At 32.2% G+C, this 21,040-nt stretch overlaps 1 protein-coding gene across 1 annotated transcript; it reads left to right on the forward strand.

Moving 5' to 3' along the window:
• Positions 1 to 639: 639 nt before the first annotated feature.
• On the forward strand, positions 640 to 11,191 carry LOC129945949 (uncharacterized). Its single transcript, XM_056055933.1, has 4 exons — positions 640 to 975; positions 5,313 to 5,450; positions 6,722 to 6,903; positions 10,104 to 11,191. The coding sequence occupies exons 1-4, from the start codon at positions 839 to 841 to the stop codon at positions 11,111 to 11,113; spliced, it is 1,467 nt and encodes a 488-aa protein (XP_055911908.1). The 5' UTR covers positions 640 to 838; the 3' UTR covers positions 11,114 to 11,191.
• The last annotated feature ends 9,849 nt before the right edge of the window (positions 11,192 to 21,040 follow it).

The following is a 21,040-nucleotide window of genomic DNA, read 5'->3' on the forward strand; positions in this document are numbered from 1 at the left end:
AATGGTTCCTTATTGCTATCATTATTTGATGTCTTTGCTCTTAAAACATGTAATTAACCTGCCTATTTTCCATATTTCCTACATTTGTTGTCATCACTTTAATGGTCATGCTTCTTTAACCAAAAACCACAAACTTGATACTTTAACTTCCGACTTCCTGATTTTGGCCCATCACACTCTTAATCCAATTCTTAAGATAACTGAGTTAGAATATTATAATGTTTACATAGCAAAAAAAACTCTATTGCGGTCATTAAACAATCTATGAATCATTAAACGTCCCTAGCATTTTTTTAATTGAGATGCTTTAAGACAGAGAAATAATAATTGATCCAACAGTAAGGTGCTTTTGCTGTAGCCAGCTAATAAGTTTAATTCTTGTTGGGATGCATGAATGCTCACAGCACACATGAAACGAGTGAGAAAAACCACTTCCCGTAAATAAATTCAATGTAGTTGGTATCTATAGTAATTCTAATTGGCGGGCTTCTGTTCTTCTAAGAAAACTCTTTTGTACGAGAACCTAACCGAACAAAACAAAACCGAACCGAACCGTCAGAGTACTTAAGATACGAGTTTAGCTACTAAATCTAATAGATAGAAATAGAAGGGCCCATCACCTCAACTTTGAAAATCTTTGAAGATTCGCAAAAGTGTTAAGAGTGGGTGGGTGGTCAAGTGAAACAATATTTAAGAAAAATCTCCCGCTTTTCACGAAACAGTCAGAGTCTATTGTTGTAATTTGTTGGTTCGTTCAGCGGGTTCTCCAAAATTTATCCCACTTATCCGTGTTAAAATTGTTTCACAATAATAAGGACATAATTTTAAATAAACCGAAATGTCCCTGCGTCTGTCTCTGAGTTCATCAGGAATCAAAGGAGTACAATTTGCATTTGTCCAAGTGTTGATTTTCCACAGTGCCTTATGTGAAATTGAATATAATAATGTTAATCCTGATGGGTCCTTCTCGTTCCGGTAATTAATTGTGATTTGAGATAAGATATTTTTTTCAAAAATTAAAAGTGAAGTGTTTAAGAACTTGCTGTGGTTATTTTCTAAGAAGTTCTGTACAAAAAATGAACATTTAATAAGTCGGAAATAATTTTGTATTTGTTTCCTTTTTTTTTTTACAATTTCAAGCATTTGAAACAATTTCATGTTGAATTTGGAAAGACAGTTTTTATTTAATATAAAATATTCTGCTGGGTGGCAAGTTTTTGACAGTGTTGTTGTTGTAATGGAACGGCATTTTATTGATTTGTTAAAATTTCAATAAAAGATGTTTAATACAAACAATTGGATGAAATTGAGTTAATTTTGAGATAAACTTTTTATCACACAGACTTTGAAGTATTTATTAATAACACGGAATTTTTATAAAAAGCATTTGAGACAATTGAAGTAATGATCAATGATTTGCGCAGTATTTAATGTTTTAATTATTTTAATTTATTCCTTTTGCCAAGACAATAATTATAACGTCCGGTTAAGGAAATAAACGGTTCTATGAAATATATACGTTCATAATTATTTAGTTTTTATATTATTTGAAAAATTGTAATATAAATTTAAAATTTATATTCTATTCTTGAAACCTTTTCAGAGCTGAATAACAATTGTTTTTAATGTTTGTATATTCCTTAATGTAAGAAACATAAATAATATTTTGTTTCTAGAAATAAATTTCACACAAAAAAATTTTACTAAGTGGCAAAAAAATAAATGTAAAGAAAATTTACCTATCGGTACAGTTCTCAATGTCGAAAGCAAAGCTATAAATATTTTTGATAGATATGTTAGTTAATTATAAAGTTGAACTTTGTTATATAATATAAAAGACAATGTCATTTAAATACATTAATTTTGATTTTAAATGCGTCTAGAGCTCGGGGGTTAACAAGCCTACAATACATTTAAGTATCTTCATATGGTTCATTTATCGTTATTTTTTTTTATTTTATCAAAATCTTAAAACTAGCTGGACAAATATTGTTAGAAAACTGGCGTACATTTTAAAAACTTAAAAAATATCTTACTGGCCCTATGCGGGTGCTCTAAGTAAATCCATTATCTCATAACTACTGCCTTTCGGCCTAAGAATAATTTTAATACTAAATAACGAGAGCTTATTCTAAAACCAGGAAAATTAAAAAAAAAACTTGGCATCTTTATCTTTATCATTATTTTTTATTTTATATTTCATATTTTATATAAAAAAACGAAACCCATTATAATACTTAAGCTACTTAAAATTACCAAAACCAATAATACTACTTAAAATATCTTAAAAACTACTCAAAAACTAGAACAGCAACAGTAAGCTTTTTTATTTTTTTGTTAAATATTTTTTTTTTGTGCCACCCTGACTGTCCCTAATCTAATCCTTAAACCTATGTAATCTTGCCAAGACCAAACGCCCTACACAACTCTAAAAGATATTCTCAATTTGAAGTCACTAAAACTGGTTCTCCTGCCTCACCCTATCTCTTCGCTCCCTAAAGGAGCGAATCAGTCTTACTGAACCAAGGGCGATCGGCTCCGTTCCGTACGAGGGCGTCTCGACTGTAAAGGAGTCGCCTATCTACAGTTTTACGGCTGACGTGGTACATTAGCGGAACCACCTCCCTATCCTGAATCAGACCTCGATTTTCTAAATAGAGAAAAGCTTCGGGTGGAATGTTGCCACTTAAACGTGCACTTTCGTAGTACTCATTGTTGGGATAGTTGTATAGAACCTGGATGGAATAGTAATGTTTGTACTCCGACTATGGTGTTCTGTGTAGTCCAAGGCAACGTCGCAGAAATTGTCTTTCAAACAACCGAATCTTTTCCATTTGAGATGGGGCAACGTTTAACCATACCGGGCACCCATAGGCAATCATCTACCGGATAAGGGCCATGTAGGAGATCACTTTTACCATGCTGTCAAGACGGCTGCTAACAAACAACTGTTTTGTCAGGGCAAAGGCTCCCCTAGCTCTGTCAAAATAAAAGTACTTATCCAACCAGATGTCCAGGTACTTTACTACACTGGCTGTCAATTTGGTCCAACGATCACTAAATTTTTCCAGTTCTTTCTCGTAACCATTGATGCTCCATACAACGGAGTCCTGAACAGAAGTTGCTTTTCAACTTCCAGTCATCGCAATATTGCTGAATCTTGTCGAAGTCACCCTGCAAAAGTGTCTTGATAACCTCAATTTTTGAGGCCGTTCTGTACACAATTAGGGCGTCTTGTTATCAGATCACAATAAACCGTCTAACATTAAGAATGTCATAAAGCATATACAACAAGACAAGCACCCTTTTGGATTTGTTCCACTGAATATCAGAAACAAGCTTCGACGTAGCATGAATAGTGCCATGTCCCGCCTTAAAGCCGAACTGATTGTTCGGAATTATTTTGTTGTTCTCAGCCCACTTGGACAGAACTCTATTTATAACCTTCTCGAATATCTTGCTGATGCTCAGCACTAGACTTATCGACCGGAGATTCGTCGGATTGGAGTTGTCCTTTCCGTTTTTCGGGAAAGGATGTACCACAGCTGTTTTCCAACGGACCGGATAATATGCATATGCATTATTCCGAACACTGTTAAAAAGAGTGGTATACATGTCCACAGCTTCCTGAGGTAAATGTCGTAGTACAATGTTGGATATACCATAGACACCTGCTGACTTCTTTTTCTTTAATGAATCGAAGACTAGCTGGAGCTCTATCTTCGTGACTAATAGGGTATAAGCCCCTTTTTCTGGGTGATGATGTCATTTGCCAAGTTTTCGTGATTGAACCTGGTACTCGTAAAACCGAGGTTCTCGGATCTCCACTACGTTATGCCGTTACGCAGGTACAAGTAGTGCTTCAGGGCTCTATTCTCCAGGTCTAAAATGGTCAGGAATGCTAGAATTATGACAACCGTAATCAACGCACAATGCGCGAAAAGTTGTTACTTTTGAATTAACACTTCTGAATTGAGCAGTAATAATTTTGACTAGAGCTTTGTTGTTTTGTAAAGCGATCCATTATCATAATCAGCAAACATTCAACTAATATTATGAAACATCAAATGAGGGTTGAGTTTGACAGAATCATATGCTATTACTACATATTTTAAACGCCGAAGTGAAAGATCCTGTTTTTAGTAGACACGAATATGTACTTATGTATATTAAAAAATTGTACATAATAGAAATAAAATTTACTTGTTCAATTTGGGTTGATTATTGTAACAAAAATGGCTCTAAAGAAAATCTTTGCTCAACAAATATTTTGTCAACCTATGATAAGAAGAAAAGGGGCTTAGATGATGGGATCCACACTAATTCCATCCCGCCTGTCGATTTGCCTTGTTTAACACTTTAACAAAATATTTACAATAATATGTTGTTCGAGATATAAGAACCAATATCTTTATTTGTTTCTAATACTTGCGTTTTTTGTAGATTTTCGTGTTTTGTTAAAAAAGTTTTCACTTGAATTTAAAAAAAAAAATAGCTAAAACTTACTTATTAAAAATACATTGCACATGATGAAATAGTTTGAATTTAGAGTAGAATGGAATTATTTTGAATTCAACACGTTCTTTTTTTCACGAGATATCGTGAATCGAACATTAAATTTTACCAACTTTTTATAAATATTTTACTGAACGTCGAAAACAATATTTTCTATACGATTGAAAATTTTGAAATTTCTCGACGTTTTCCCAAAAAATATCCCATTTCTGCCTTAACAATAATAGCTTCAGCAATAAAGTTGTACTTCTTACGATACGTACAAATGTAAATAATAAAAAAAAAATGTTCTTGTTGATTCTCAGTATCACTTACACAAAAAAAAACGACCCACTTAATTTTCTTGAGAGTCCTTTTTACATCATCATTTTCTGCATAGCAACATTTATTTCAATTCAATATCTTTACTGGTTCTTATCCGAACATATGTATGTACATAACATTCGTACACACGCACATTCAGGCATCTCTCTAAACACCTTTTATTTAGATTCTAGGGGCCTTGAAACCCCGAGAAATGTCAAAGTTTTCAACTCGACAAATCGGACCAAATGAGTTAGAAAGAAGATATACCCTTTATTATGTTAAAATTATATATAAACCTTTATGACTTGACTTTGTTTGTTAAGGTTCCTTTGTTTACTCGATGTGGCAAAGATAAGTTAAAATATCCTAAAGACAGATACAAAAAATAATGATTGAAACAAAGAGAACTGTTGGAATTACATATTACCTGTTGATAGGCATATAACATTAATATTACATTAAAATTGTTTTGTTTTCTTTATTTTGCTCAGACATTCCAACGACGACATTGGAAGTTACTACCATAGTGCGGCTGGGAATCCAGACAACAAGATTCGAGGTCGTTATGGTTCGAGGAACCCGTCTAATGGACGGGTAGAAGAAACTGTTTATACAGCCGGACCACGTGGGTAAGAGACTTAAGAAAAAACTCAGTATGTTGAGTACGTGAAAATAAAACAAAAATAATTATTTCAGAGGAAGATTTGGTTTCTTTTTTATTGTTGTTGTTGTTTTTTTGTTTTTTAATGAAACAAGTCGATCATTTTCATTCTAGAGCAATCCAATTATTTTTTTGAAAAGAAGCAGTACCCTAAAACAATGGCAAAGAAAACAAAGAATAGAAAAGAAACACAACTTTTCTGAGATGAGTTATCTTACAGATCTGTAGCATTTAATATCTAAGATCTCAAAAAGTGTGATTTCCAAAACAAAGTTATGTTTGGATAACCAGAGGTAGAAGTAGGTGGTTTAATATTTGAACGCAATTTGCGATCAATGTAGTGTGTCTCCGGCGCAGTTTAGCAGTAATGATTTCAAAAGATAGGGTCTTAAGATAGATAGTATATAATGGAAGGTATTAATTTGCAACAAAATAAAAGAAAAGAGCAATATGAACACAGCAACAGAAGTAATGCAAGCAATTATTATAATTTTCGTATTTAGAGATTTATCTATGATGGTGCTGAATAAAAATGTATTTTTCCTTAAAAATTTGCTTTCTACAGGGTGAAATGGGGTAAAACAAACAAAACTAAAATATGATACATATCGAGTATCACTTAATAAATATATATTTTAAAATGGATTAAAATCAAACAAATATATGTAAATTTATAAAATCTCTTCATAAACGATCGACTTCTCAGAATATTGTAACTAATATAGGGTAAAGTCGGGTTAGATAGGACATAAATAAAATAGGTATGATGAATTAAAATAAACTCATATGATATTTGAAAGTAGAGAATAAACCAAAGTCTTTTGCTTGTCAATATGTAAAATAGGAAGATTTGTTCGATTTTGAAAGTTTTCGATAGCATTTTATTATAAAATTTAGATATTACCATTAAGTATACGAAAAACAATATAACTCAAATGGCCACCTAGTGAAGATTCACTGCAAACGGTGTAAAATCGAATGATCAAAATGTGAAATTGAATCATTGATTGGTCATGTGGTGTAGCTTGAAATATCCTTCGGAGAAAAATGGTTTTGTTGCTGCAAACGCTGGGAAATCAATAAAAACAATTTAAAATATTTTTGACATTCCGATAATGCATAGACCTCAAGACATTAGTAACGCTTCCACTATATTTTTTTTTTGTTAATAACTTTCTAAACGAAATGAAACAAAATCAGGGCCTATAATTAAATATTATTGACGATCTTTCTTTATAGTTTTCGGGCAAATGGACCACAAATTCATAGAAAAATGGACCTGTCACAGATACCTAGAGGGCCGAAAGGAAATGCCGATGATCCACTTGCAGACCCCTACGATGATCCCACTTACAGCTTTAGTTTCAAAACGTCTGACTACAATCGCAATGAAGATTCTGATAGCAGTGGTAGAATACGAGGTAGGTGTAATTAAATCATTTAAAACTAATCTTTAAGAGTGTATTTTAACTCAGTCAAAGAAGAAAATTGTAAGATTGTGATGATTGATTAGGTAAGATTATTTCATTCTCAAAACATCAATTAACAATTATTTAGAAACAAAAATTTGAGTCAACGTGACTTTGCCATCTGCTTAATTGAAATAATTTACTCACAGTAAATGATATTTTAAAAGTTAAAAGAGATAGATACGATTTTTCATATAAAAAAAGAAAAGAAAAACGATAAAAAGAAAGCATAATTCTTTGGCTAGGCTGGTATCAAAAGGCTGTATTATTGATTTGGATTCTATAGGATATTGGGCAGGTTCAGGCGACTTAAGGGACTTGAAAGTTAGGCAAATTTCTTTTATCTGATTGGCCAGCTGCCAAAAAATTACCTTCCAATTAAGGCAACTTTAATGGAAAGTTAACTGGAAAGTTTGTCAAGTAAAATCTCCCTAACTATCAAGTCAAGTTTACTTTTGTCAAAATGACAGTTGATAATGTTTTTTCATTGAACACAAAGCTGAACTTTATTATTTATTTATTTTCTGCAAAACTTCATTTAATGCTTCCTGTAAAAGGTTTCTTCGTCAATTTGTAAAAGAAATAAGAAATATTTCTTTACAATACAAAATGTTAATCGTGCCTTACTTTTACCTTGCTTGAGGAGTGCTTTGTAGACAATAATATTTGTAGCAGTTTTTGTACCATGAACTTGCAGTATAGGATTGTGAAATAAGGTTCTGCATTTAAAATTCATAACACTTGTAAAACTAACTAGTTGCCTTGGTCAAAATGTACGTTCAAAGAATGCAGTTGCCTGCAAATTAAGGCCTTTATGTTGTCTGAACCTGCCCATTGCTTTTTGATAGTAGAAGTACAGCTGTGTTACGTCGTCATAGCAGTTAAGAAGAGCAATTACCTTTGCTTCTCTTATTCTCTCAACACATCACTGCCAAGGAAAGTTTTTCTGACTTTGTTACTAAAACACAATCGCCTTTCAGCTTCGTCTGCGTTGAGTTGGGCCTGCTTCGAGATTGCTTTGAATGACACTTTAAATATGACATTTCTAAAATGGCGCTTCTGTCATTAGCAGCTCTTAATTTTTCTCAAAATAGAAAAAAACGTTTTGAAATCGAAAAGGTTAAAATTATCGCGGTATTAGCTTACATAGCCTATAATAACCATAATGGGAATCCTTCCAAAAGCAAATGTATTGTGTTTGTTGCCTTACAGCTATTAAGCTGTCAGACAAAGCAAATGTTCAGATAATTGAACTAAAGCATCCGTTTGGAGTCACATTACGTTACATTACGTTCTTTTCCTTGCGACTGTCAAACGAAACGTGAGGTCGAAGCTCCATTATAATAGCATGCATTGAATTCCTATGGCTAAACTCGTAAACGTCAGGCTGCATGAAGTTCAATCTTAATAACTGTCCTCTTATCTAAAATACAGCCGATATTAATTTTTGATTAGAATCAATCTTAAAATAATTTCTTTCACAAATTTTGTGTTGAAAAACGTTGTATGTCGCCTATATTTTTCATTTCATTTGGGTATAAAATCATAGAATGCAGTTTTAGCATCACTTTTATTGTATGACTGCACGTTGAGAGTAAAATTCATACAACAATATTTAGCCAGATCCTTTAATTTTTCGAACTAAAGACTCTCCCTTTGAATAGTATACCGAGCTATAACTTTTGGCAGTCTTAGATTGGGCATGTTAATATGTAGCTTATACGTTTTAACAAAGAGAGGATACAGCCCGGATTCAATGATGACCATATAATTTGGTGTGCTTTTCGGTAGTTGAAAACATATTTCAACATAAAACCTTAGTAATTTTTCAACAGCTACAGCATTATAGATTCGACAACTGAAGTAAAAACTTTGTATTTTACACTGTGGAAAACAAGATTTTTCATTACTGGCAGTCTGCAACCACCATTTTTAAACATTATCGCCTTCCACTGTTCGCAGTATTCAATAAGGCGGAGGAGCATAAATTGCAGTGTTTGAAATGAATAAGCAACAAAGAAAACATCGTCAGCAATCATAAGTGCTTTTATCTTAATTTCAGTAACCTCTATCAAACTAGATAAACCTTCAATGTTGTCGTCGATTTACAAAGATAAACAGATACGGACTCAAGGGACATCCTTGTTTTACTTCCTTTGTAGCTTCAAACTAATCCGACCTTTCTGCACCATTCCAAACCGCATTTATATTTCCTTCATAAAGCACTCTCAAAAATTTTGTTGATATTCTCTTGTGGTTCTCAGCTTGTAAAGCAAGGCTCTTCTAGCAATAGTATCGAAATTGAACTTGAAACCTATGAATAGGACATATAGCTTCTTTTTCTGCTGCAAGAGTGTTTCCGCAATACTTTTTAAGACAAAAATGCCGTTTCGTTGAATAGCCGCTTCAGAAACCAGCTTGGAATTCCTTAAAGACTTTGTTTTGGTTAATCCGATCTTAAAAGCTATTGTTTACAATTGATACAAATACTTTATAAGATGAATTAAATAAAGATATCCCGTTCATTATCATCATACAAGGATGGGTTGAAAAGTATTCAGCCTGACCAAGAAAAATATTGTTTATAATTTTTTGTTTGCTTTTTAATCCCCATTAAGATTGATACATTTCTCATTACGATGTTCATATTTAGTTATAACAGTTTAAAACTTATACTAGTCAGGTTTCACAAAATTATGTAGGACACAATTTCAAAAGAACCTTAGATGCAAGATCTTTTAGTCAGGCCGAAAAATTTTAATTCAACCCTAGTATTTATGAACTATTAAATTTAAAAAACTGTAAATGAATTGTTTTTGATGCGTCTATGATTTTCTTTTTTCTTAAGTCAGAAGTTCTTTTAACGTAATTTTTTGCACATGAATTCTAACTATCATCACTTACAAACTTTGAATTGAGATGCAGAACAATCTAATAAATACAATTCAGGGCAAAAGGATCAGTGCTCAGCTGTCAAAATAATTAAAGTTTTGGCTCTTCTGAACCATCATTTTTGATTTCTGGCACTTTTGAAAAGTATGTTGATGTTTAACAAACAAAAAGAAGTATTGAAACAAGTCCTTGAAACAACAAAATCAGTATTAATAGTCAAGATATTAATTTTTCTTTTTTTATTCATACTTTATTTTCAGGTCTTTATTCATATTTTGATGATATTGGCGAAAGACACACTGTTCGTTATGCAGCTGGAGCAGGAACTGGTTTTAAAGTCTTAAATAGCGTTCCGGATAGTCAGACTTCTGTGGCGTATAGTGCTCCACTCTGGAAAGGTCCACCAGGTGCACGAGGAAAAATTGCAGTCGAAAGAGGTTCCAACGGAATGTACAAATTTATTGCTGCTGCTCCTGATCATCGAAGATCAGAGGTTAGTGGTCCAGATGGTATCGTAAGGGGATCATACTCCTATCTTGATGATAAAGGCGTTCAAAGAACTGTAGAGTATGAAGCTGGAGCTGGCATTGGTTATAGAATAGTTAAAAACAGTATTGGTCCAGGAACCCATAACAACGCAATTGTTCCTTACTTACGTGCAAGTGACGATTTTCCTAAAGAGTTCTTACAAACTTCTAGTAGTGATTCACTTAAATCTAAGAACAAAGACACTGCTGCTTCTTATTCAGACAGTGAAGAAGCTATTGAAACTTCGAAGGGATCAAGGACATCAAGCAATAGTAATGCCAATGGAAAGTCAAAAAACCGGGGGTCTATGATGGGAAGTGGTTCAAAAATCAGTGGAAAAACAACACGGCCAAACGATGGAAACGAAGAAGACCCATCGGAGTACGATGGAAATTCTTCTAGCAAAAGTTCGAACAAACTAGCATCCGATCAAAATAGCAAAGGATTAAAATCGAAAGGAGGACGTTTTGATTCGAATTTTGAAAATGACCTAAGTTCGTTGCCACCCCTGATAACAAGTAATCGTCGAATTTTGGAAATAGGTCGTGAGAAAGATTGGAACTCTCATAACAGAGATTCAACTTTAATTAAAAATGTAGGGAAATGGTACATTGGACTGCCTCCAGGTCAGAGTGTAAGAGCACACGTTCAAAATATTGATATTTTGCCGATTGGAGGACGGACACTATCGCCATCAGAAGCTCTGCGAAGGGACGAACTTTCAGAACTTGCAGAGATTTAGATAGATAGGTATTAAATATATGTAGGTTTAATATTTGTGTGTATATTTTTGAAATAAATTATGTCCTTCGAAATGTGTATAAGGTTTTTTGTGTGATTTGCATAGATTTGCTTTTTAATAAAGCAAACTTCCTTGAATAGTCCAGTCAATGAACAAAAAAATTGCCTTCACCTTACGCTTACTAAAGGATGTCTGGTGATGACCCAAAAAAAATCCCCAAGAATCCGACTTGAGCTTTAGCGGCAGTTAAAAGAAACATGGTGTTTGTTTTAGTTTATCACGTTTATCAAAATATAATCTTCTACAAAATTGAACCTAAGTGTGCCAAGTTTTAAAACTGTTGGATTTTTGTATGAGTTGAAAACCTTTATTAACTGGACTAGCAACCATATTTAACAACAAAATATATTTTATTATAAATCTTTTAAAGTTATGTTTAGTTTGAGTTTTTGAAAATTCACTGAATAATGAAATTAAGAGAACTAAATACATTCGAATAAGTTCTTGCAATGTATGTATGTACCTTAACTTGAATAATCTTATAGGGTTTTTCATTGGTAAAATAAATCTATTTGTTGTATTTAATTCTATGAAAACGCCCTGATTCTGCTGGGCAAAAACGGATTTCATATTTATTTAAAATTGAATTTTTTGAGATATTTAAATTTGTATTGTACAAGGAGATATGAATAACCTTATAATGATTATACACAATGTGAGCAATTAGGAAGGGAGGATAGGATTGGGATCATTGCTTTTGAATGCCTGCACATTGTAATGAATGGGAAATATTGAGTTTGGTAAAGCATTCCACATTCGTGTAGTGCGATAAAAAAAGAATCTCTGTACGTCCGAAATTGGGCTCAAGGTTAAATGAGTATTACGGTTGAATTGTTTGAGGGGAGGAACGCAACTGGCTATTTCATTAGAGCATTGCTTATGGAAGTAGCGATAAAATAATGAGAGACATGAAACCTTACAGCGGTGCTCGAGAGACACCGAAGTTTCAGTTAAACAACGGTCACCTATCAATGTTAGAGCTCTTTTTTAATTCTATCCAAGAAAATCAAGTGTGTTATTGGAGCACCTGTCCAGATTTGGGAATTGTAATCGAGTTTCGGACGAAAATAAGCTTTATAGATTGTAGCCAGATCAGAAAGGGTAAAAAACTTCTTGCATCTTCGGAGAAAACCTTAACACTTAGCAGCATTTTTGGTGATGTCAAATATGTGATAACTCCACAAAAAGTGTCGGAGACAAAACGGAGGCTTGGCGCACACCAGCGTTTATTTTGTGAATATCAGATTTGAACCTGTCCAATACTAATTGAATTGAACTTATTTTTGATTCATTCATCAATTCCAACCTTGAGATCATCAGTGGACCTATTGCAACGAAAGCTATTTGCCGGTCATTAAGAAGCTTCCGTTCTTCAAGATATTTCTTAAGCCAAAAATTAATCAGAATTTGGTAAAAATGTGAAGGTGGAAATTAACTTTTTTTAATGGTACCACTTTGGTTTTTACATTTATTCCTAATACTTTTTTCAACAAAAATTAGGCTGCTTTATGGAGATTTTTTGGACTAAGTGTATGTGCGTGCGTACGTACGTATGTTCGTAGAGTCGGGAAGCTTCTTTCGTCATTAATATCTCAAGAACCAGTAGAGATATCGACTTCAAATAAATTTTGTTATACAGATAATAATGCAGAAATATGCATAAAGGATAGCAATTTTAAATTGAAAATATTCGTTAATTTAAAATATCTCAAGAACCAATAATGCTAGCGAAGTGAATTAAATTTTATATTATATATTGTGCCGTGATACTAAACAAATATAATTTAAAAAAAAGGGTCTGGAATGTAGGCCACACTGATAACTTCCCATCCAGTCTGTCGATTTGTTTTGCTTAAAAAATTTGTAGGTTTTCGTGTTTTGTTTAAAAAGTTGTCCATTGAATGTTTCTAAACAAATTTAAAATGAATAGCAATATTTTGCATAGGATGAAATAGTTTGATTTCAAAATCTCTTTTTCTTAACGAGATTTTTTAGTCGTTAACCAATTTTTACCAATTTTAGTAGCATTTCTTAAAAGGTTTTTTTTTCTTATATAAACGAACACAAATTGGATGAATGAAATTATTTAAATTTAAAGTCAATACCTTCTATTGTTCACGTGATATCGAGAACCGAACTTCAATTTAACCAAATGTTCGTACAGTTTTTTGTAGATTTTATTTTTTTATGAAAAAACGGACTGTTGGATTTTTATCAAGAATTCACTGAATATCGAAAACAATATTTTAAGTGAGATAAAATAAGTTTGAAACCAATATTTTTAACTTTTGAGACACTATTTGAGTCGAAAGTAAGTTTTAGTATACAATATTTTGTATAAGATAAAATTAGTTTGAAGCCAATATCTCAAAGTTTTGAAAAGATATTGAAGTCAAAAAACAGTTTTTACCAACTTTTCGCCATTTTTGTTTCGTTTTTTTTTCTTTGTAAGAAAACTGTCGATTCAATTTTTCTCAAAACGGTTCAAAACTTTGACAACAATATTTTAAAAAATATAAAATTAGTTTAAAGCCAATGTCTCGAAGTTTTGAAAAGATATTTGAGTCGAAAATCAATTTTTACTAACATTTATTATTTTTTTTGTTAGTTCTTATTTTTGTAAAAAAAAACTATCAATTTCAGAATGTTGAAAACAATATTTCTTATAAGACAAAATTAGATGGAAGCAATAATCTCAAATTTTTGAAAAGATATTTGAGCCAAAAATCAATTTTTACCAACTCTGAGTAATGTTTTTATTTTGTATAAAAAAAACTATCAATTCGATTCGATTTTTCTCAAAATCCAGACGTTATAAACGTTATTTGTCGTTGCACAAAACTGTTTTATAGATAATATCATTTTTATTCGTAAAATTTTCGATGTAAAAAAGTTCTTTTTCAGTTTTTTTGATTTAAAGAAAAACCGTTAATTAGATCTTTTTTTTTTAAATATACTGGCTTGGTATCACCTTACAATATATAATATAAAATTTGATTCTAGTCTCTAGCATTTTTGGTTCATGAGATTTTTAGGGTTAACTTATATGTTGACCTTTTTTTAAACTGCTATGGCAAAAAAAAAACGCCCACGCAATTTTCTTGAAAGCCCTTTCTGCATGCACAACATTTATTTGAAATCGATATCTCTTCTGGTTCTTGAGCTATGGACGACGAAAAAAACGTCGCGAACTTACGGACGTACGAACGTAAGTATAGACGCACGCGCAGACATCCTTCTAAAAATCTTTTATTTCGCCGCTAGGGACCTTGAGACGATGAGAAATGTCAACATTTTCAATTTGACATATCGGACCCATTACAATAATTCCTACGGGAAGTTAAAAATTCAATAAACGATTTTTGTTCATAAATCAAAACAAAAAACGGTTTTATCTGCAAAATAATTTTATTCAACTAAGAACAACTTTTTTGACATCTGTTAAATTTTTTAGAAAAATCGAGTTGACATTTTTTTTACTAAAAATAAAAAAAATACTAAAATTAGACATTTTTTCAAATTAGTTTTATCTTAAAGGATTTATTGTTTACTATCTCATAAATAAATGAAGGTATTGACTTCAAAATTAAATTATTCTGAACTTAATTGTGTTGTTACTGTTAAATTTTGATTTAAAAAAATCCAATATGTATTTATTGCTATAGGAAATAAAATAATCAATTTCAACTAAATATCTCCTTAGCAAAAATAGATTTTTAAATCAAACTATTTCATCCTATACAAAATACTGTTGGTAATTTTAAGTTAATCTTCATGAAAAATTAAACTGCCAACTTTAAAAAAAAAACACAAAAACCTACGAAAACAACGAAAAAAAAACTGTTATAAACTATTTATCCCACATAAAATATTGTTATAAAAATTTTGTTAAAGTTTGAAACAACATAATTCGACAGACGAAATGGAAAATTATCGGTGTGGGTTGCACCCAGCCTCTTTTTAATATTTAAATATAATACTTGTTTTAATATTTGTACAAAAGATTTGATATTATAATGTTTGAATTTTATTTTCAAACAGAAAAAAATTTCCTTTTTTTACTACTTATTTTATATAGACCAGAAATCTAGTCAACATGCTGGGAATGTATTACACTAATGGCCAATTTCTTGACAAAGTTCTAGTCTCTAAAACTCGGTTTATTGATGAATTAGAAGTTGATTGAGTTCTAGCTGATTTCTTCATCAAATTCTCAAGCGTAAGAACTCTGATTTAGATCTTAGTTTGAGATAGAATTTGGATTTATTAGACGCGCAAATTTGGTGGTCTAGGATATTAGAACTCGGTTTAGTAATGTGTTTACTTCCTTGTAAGGGCTAATTTTAAGATTCATTCCAGTTTTGGATTTTCGTTTTTAATTTTGTTCGTCAGAATTTTGAGTCAGAATTAGCTACGGTGTTCTTCAAAAATAGAAAAAACACGTTAGAACGCAGTTCGATTCAACTGAGATCTAAAACTCTAAGAATTCAATAATGAATTTAAACCGAGTTTTAGGATATGATTAGATGTAAAGAAATGCTAGAGCTCAAAATATATTTAAAATTAAGTTCTAAAAAAAGATAAAGCGAAAATTATTAGACCAAGTTTTTAACTTATTTTAGAACTTCGTCAAGAAATTGGCAGTAAGAATGTACACAATTTGTTTTACCGAGTAAAGATAAATTATAACGTTTAATTTTCCAATTAAAAATGTATTATATTTACTACGAATACTATAATCGAAAATATTGAACTATTTTTGAAATAGAAACATGTGATGTAATTTATTAAAGCACTTATTTGACTTATAGTTACTAGCTTAAGACGTATTAATGAACAAAGATGTAATTATGATTAAAATTAAAAATAGCAAGAAGAGCTTTTTTTTTAAATGTTGACTAAAGTTCATACAAATGTTTACCTGTATTACACATGTGAAATTAAATGGTGCATGAAGTATTTGGCTTTGAATATAAATTATAACCAAAAACAAAACATACCAAAAAATTGCATAACATCTTTTTTTTTTTGTATTTACAACTAAATGTCTACTCAGAGATACAAGGCATTAAAATCATTGTCAAAATATTTATGCATGTAAATAATTCGATGAAATTACAAATCCTTTTGTATGAAATTGTTATTTACTGAAGAAACTGGAGCACATAACCGAATTCAGTTGCGTTTAGTTCAGGGTCAAGTTAATACAAAAACTGGCGGCACATCTTCCAAAGTTAACATTAAATAGTTGTGGGTGAAAAATCGTTTCGGTCGTACCTATACAGCAAAACATAAAAATATAAAAAGACGTGACCTGAAACCCAAATACTTTTTTTAATGTAAACATATATATATAGGTTCGAATGCCTAGTTTAAAATACTATTAACCAATGAAGTGAGCTAAGAGCTCCACTAAGGTTTTTCGGGCTCTAAATGAATGGGAATTCTTAAGTTGGTTTCGGTCTGCAGCAATAACTGCTGAAGATGACAGATAAAAAACCTTGGTTATCAAAGTTGTTTTGTCTAAAAGCTGAAAAAAAATCTGTATACCAAATAGTAGGAAGATTTAAAAGTTAAGGTATTTTTAACAATACTTCTCAAGCAAAGGATTTTATGTTGAAAACTGTCTAAACTCAGCTGAGTATTGTACGGTTGAGATGGTAGTAATCGTCTGTTTGTCTTGATAACAAAATATAACTTACATCTACACTAATATTATAAAGAGGAAAGATTTGTATTTTTTATGTAACGAATAAACTCAAAAAGTATCAGACCGATTTTAATAATTCTTTCATTAGAAAGCTACATTATCACTTAGTAACATAGACTATATTTAAAACTAGATTACTATAGAAATCTTTAGAAATTATCTATTAAAACCAACTGAAGGTGTAAAAAATTAGCCATAAAATGTCTGAGCCAGACATATAGCCCAAGAACGAGGTTCCGATTATGATGTATATAACGAAGGTTTGATAAAAATCGAAAAAATACTTTTAGAATTAAATGACAAAAGTTTAAGAGAAAATGTAGTTGATGCCAGAGTTTGTCAATTTAAATGGGATGAGTGCACCATGAGCCAGTTGTAACAAAAGGTACACGTGCCGACGTTATTAAAGCGTGCCTCATACCATCACCTTTGTGGCTATCAATTAAAACTCTCAATTTGCGCACGAATATGAGAGCACATTTATGCAATACCCGCGGTGGCAATGTCTCAGAAAATATATTTAAATTAGGAGACAGACAATTTACTACTCCAATTGCAAACAGCTCCTAAGTACTGTTGGAAATTGAATTTGCTCAAAATGCTCACAGTCTAGAAATTCTTATAGACACAATCTATCCCGATATCAACAATCTTCCAGTAAAAAATTTCAATTGGCTTTGTTCGAGAGCGATATTGTCACCCAAAAACGACTCATTAAATGAGAGAAACAAAACTAATATTGAAAAAAGTACCAGGTGATTTTAAATGCTACAAATCTGTTGACACGGTATGCAACATCGAAGATACAGATACTCATGAACTAAAATTAAAAATAGGTATTCCTGTTTTGCTTTTAAGAAATTTAAGTCCTCCCAATATGTGTATCAATTCGGGTCCCACGGTCGGTCAGCTAGCACATTTTCTGTGGATCCCGATGATACCAACTGATTTGCCCACATCTTTTAAAAGGTTAAAAATCCCTTTAGCATCTCCTGAAAATCAATACATTTTTTTGCACCTACAAATACCACATCCAACGTAGTATACAGGGAGGTTCTAAGATAAGAATACATTTTTTCTAACTTAGTGGTTCATGGTCGTTTTAATTAGCATGCTTATAACTTAAATATCTGTACATATTTATGTCCCGTGCGAAGCCGGAACGAGCCACTAGTATAATATGGAAATATCTAAAAAGTACCAACAATATTTTAACAATGATAAAATGAAATATTTTGATTTCGACATCTATTTTTGTTAGCGAGATTTTTAGTCGAAAACCAATTTTAACCAATTTAAGTAGCATTTTTTGAAAATTTGTATTTCTTATATAAACAAATACAGATTAGATTTTTCTATATTTAGCATCAATACCTTCATTTATTCACAAAATATCGGGAATCGAATATCAATGTTTTACGTACTATTTTTAGTAGATTTTATTTTTCAGAACAAATTACTGTTTTCTAATTTTTTGAAAAGGCATTTGATTCGAAATCAAAATTTTGCTATATGTCAAACTTTATTCTTCATTGCATACAATTATTTTTGAGATAAAATCTTTTTTTTCATAAGGACAATTATTTTTGTTCAGTTATTTTTTAGTACCCGTGGCATGATGGTTAGTGCGTTGGACTGTCATGCCAGAGGTCTTGGGTTCGATCCCTGCCTATGCCATCTAAAGTCTTTTCACGGGTACTGCCTCTTGCGAGGAATTGACAAATTCTCCAAGAGTAACTCTTGTCATGAAAAAGTGCTTTCTCAAATTAGCCGTTCGGAATCGGCACATAAACTGTAGGTCCCCTCCATTCCTGACAATATTACTCGCACACAGGAATGGTTGAGAGTTGTAAGTCACTAGGCCCTGGTTCTTCATGGACTGTTGCGCCACCCAATTTATTTATTTTGATTTATAAAAACTGTTAATTGATTGTTTCCTGCATCATCTGCATAACAAAATTAGTTTGAAGTCGATATCTTTATTGGTTCTTGAGATATTCGTACGGACGTACGGGCGTTAGACTGGGCGGTCATCTCGTTTGACATTTCGTCTTGAATTAGTTTCCTTAAGCATAGTTTCTAAAATTGAATTTCTGATGAAGTTATGAAATATTCCATTAAGGCAAGTTCAGGAAACGTTTGTTTTAAGAAACTATTCATAAGTAATTAATATTTCAAATAAGGTATCAACAAGGCTTTACTTTAATAGTGCGTCATTCAACTTCACTAAGATTACCAATTTCTTATGGGTAGGGTATAAAACACATTATAAATTCCATCAGTAGAACAGAAAAGTTAAAAAAAGGCATAAATAAAAAGAATGTATATACGCACTCGTATATCCATAAAAACAAATGACTTGGATAGAAGAAGAAGATTAACACACTTTATCCGTATTCCATGTGAGGGAGAAATCTGCTTGCACGTCACAGCTCATTGTACTGTGATCCCTGAAGACCTTGATGGTCTTCATCTTTTTTTTTAAAGAAAATTATAGGACTGAACCTCCAATTATGGATAAAAATTCATTCGTTTTGTTCTTTTCACATGAGCTGAAGGCTTGATCTTATAAAGCAGGTTAGTGGTGTGGTGACGCGTTGAAACTTAATTCAGTTGAATAGCTTTAATACATGTGTAGTATCTTAGCTCGTTCACTTTTTATGTTAAGAAATAAGAATTTGTAATAACTTGGCTTGTTATTTTTTGTATGAATTTATGTACAGTTAATGGAGATTTTCAGATAAAAATTATGATACGAGATGAAGTTCCTCTGGCTAGACAAAGAGATATGTTGTGCTGTGGGCATATTAATATGTACATATCCAGATTTGTATGTTATACATTATGTGGTCAAGATTTTCTACAACGGATGATGGATCAACAGAGAAGCTGAACTTCTTCAACAACACTCAAGAAGCTGCAATTATTATTAATACCCACGCCTTAAGCCAACTAGTAGGAGATTATACCTATAAAGTATTTGCAAATTAATTCATTATTCTTTTCTGCTTTTTCGTCTATCTATCATTTTAGCCGTTACTGTCATCATCGCCTCCCACTTCACGCACAGGTTAAATTTATTTATTTTTCCCAATAAAATAACTATTTTTACTTGCGACTTATTGGAATTATATGGCTCCGTACAAAATTTCGAACTCGTCCGTCTGTCTGTCTGTGCTCGCCCTCAAACCATTTAGCTTGGCCAATTGACTTCAAATTGGGAAATTAAGGATTTCAGCCGATCCGCGTTAGACCTTCCGGGTTGCGTCGTGTTGAGAACTGGAATGATGAGTATCTTAAACATGGTGATTTTAGATGCTCGAGAGAGGAACTTACTGCTAATTGCCTTCTAGTAATGTGCAGAAAAAAAAATGAATACACGAAACATTTTTAAACAGACTCTTTGGATACATAAGCAAGTTTGTGCGGCCCATTTATTCATTTCATGGTTTAATTTTACTTCAATTCAGTTTTTTGTTCAGTACAGTTTTTTTTTGGTAAATCAATGGTTCTTTGTAAAAATGATGAATACAAAAATTAGATAGTGCAACAAGCCGTAGAGAAATAGGGCCTGGGAACAACAACACCATTCCTGTGTGAGAGCCATTTCAGGAATGGAGGGGATCTACAGTTTGTATGCCGAATTGGAGGATTATTCTCGCAAGAGGCAGTACCCACAAAAAAAAAACTTTAGTTGGCCCAAACATGGATTGAAGCCGAAATTCCTAGCTGACATATTTGATTGATTGATAATATCAGGGCTTGAATCGATTGTGAAGCAATGACAATGGTAACAATCCGAAAGGTTCTAACAGGATTTCAGGTACCCGTATTCCCTCTTCAAGAGTTAATACAAAGAAAACTTTGCTTGCCAGTTAAAATGTTACTTACTTATTTACTTAGGTTCTCAGACCTGTTAAGTCCGTTGGGAAACTCTTAACGGACACAAGGCCTCTACTTAGTCTACGCGCCATCTTGTACAATTTCCGAAGATGTGTTTCAGCTCCCTCCAACTATTTCCTTTTGACGCTGATTCGACTGTTTTGCGCCATGTGCTTCTCGGTCGTCCAGCTATTCTTTCTTCTTGTGTGAGCCTTCGTATTAAAGAGCTCCTGACCTGTCCCTCTTATAATAGACCTCATTTGATATACGGTTTG

The sequence above is a fragment of the Eupeodes corollae genome, chromosome 2 (assembly GCF_945859685.1).
Source record: "Eupeodes corollae chromosome 2, idEupCoro1.1, whole genome shotgun sequence".
NCBI classification, from domain to species: Eukaryota; Metazoa; Arthropoda; class Insecta; order Diptera; family Syrphidae; genus Eupeodes; species Eupeodes corollae.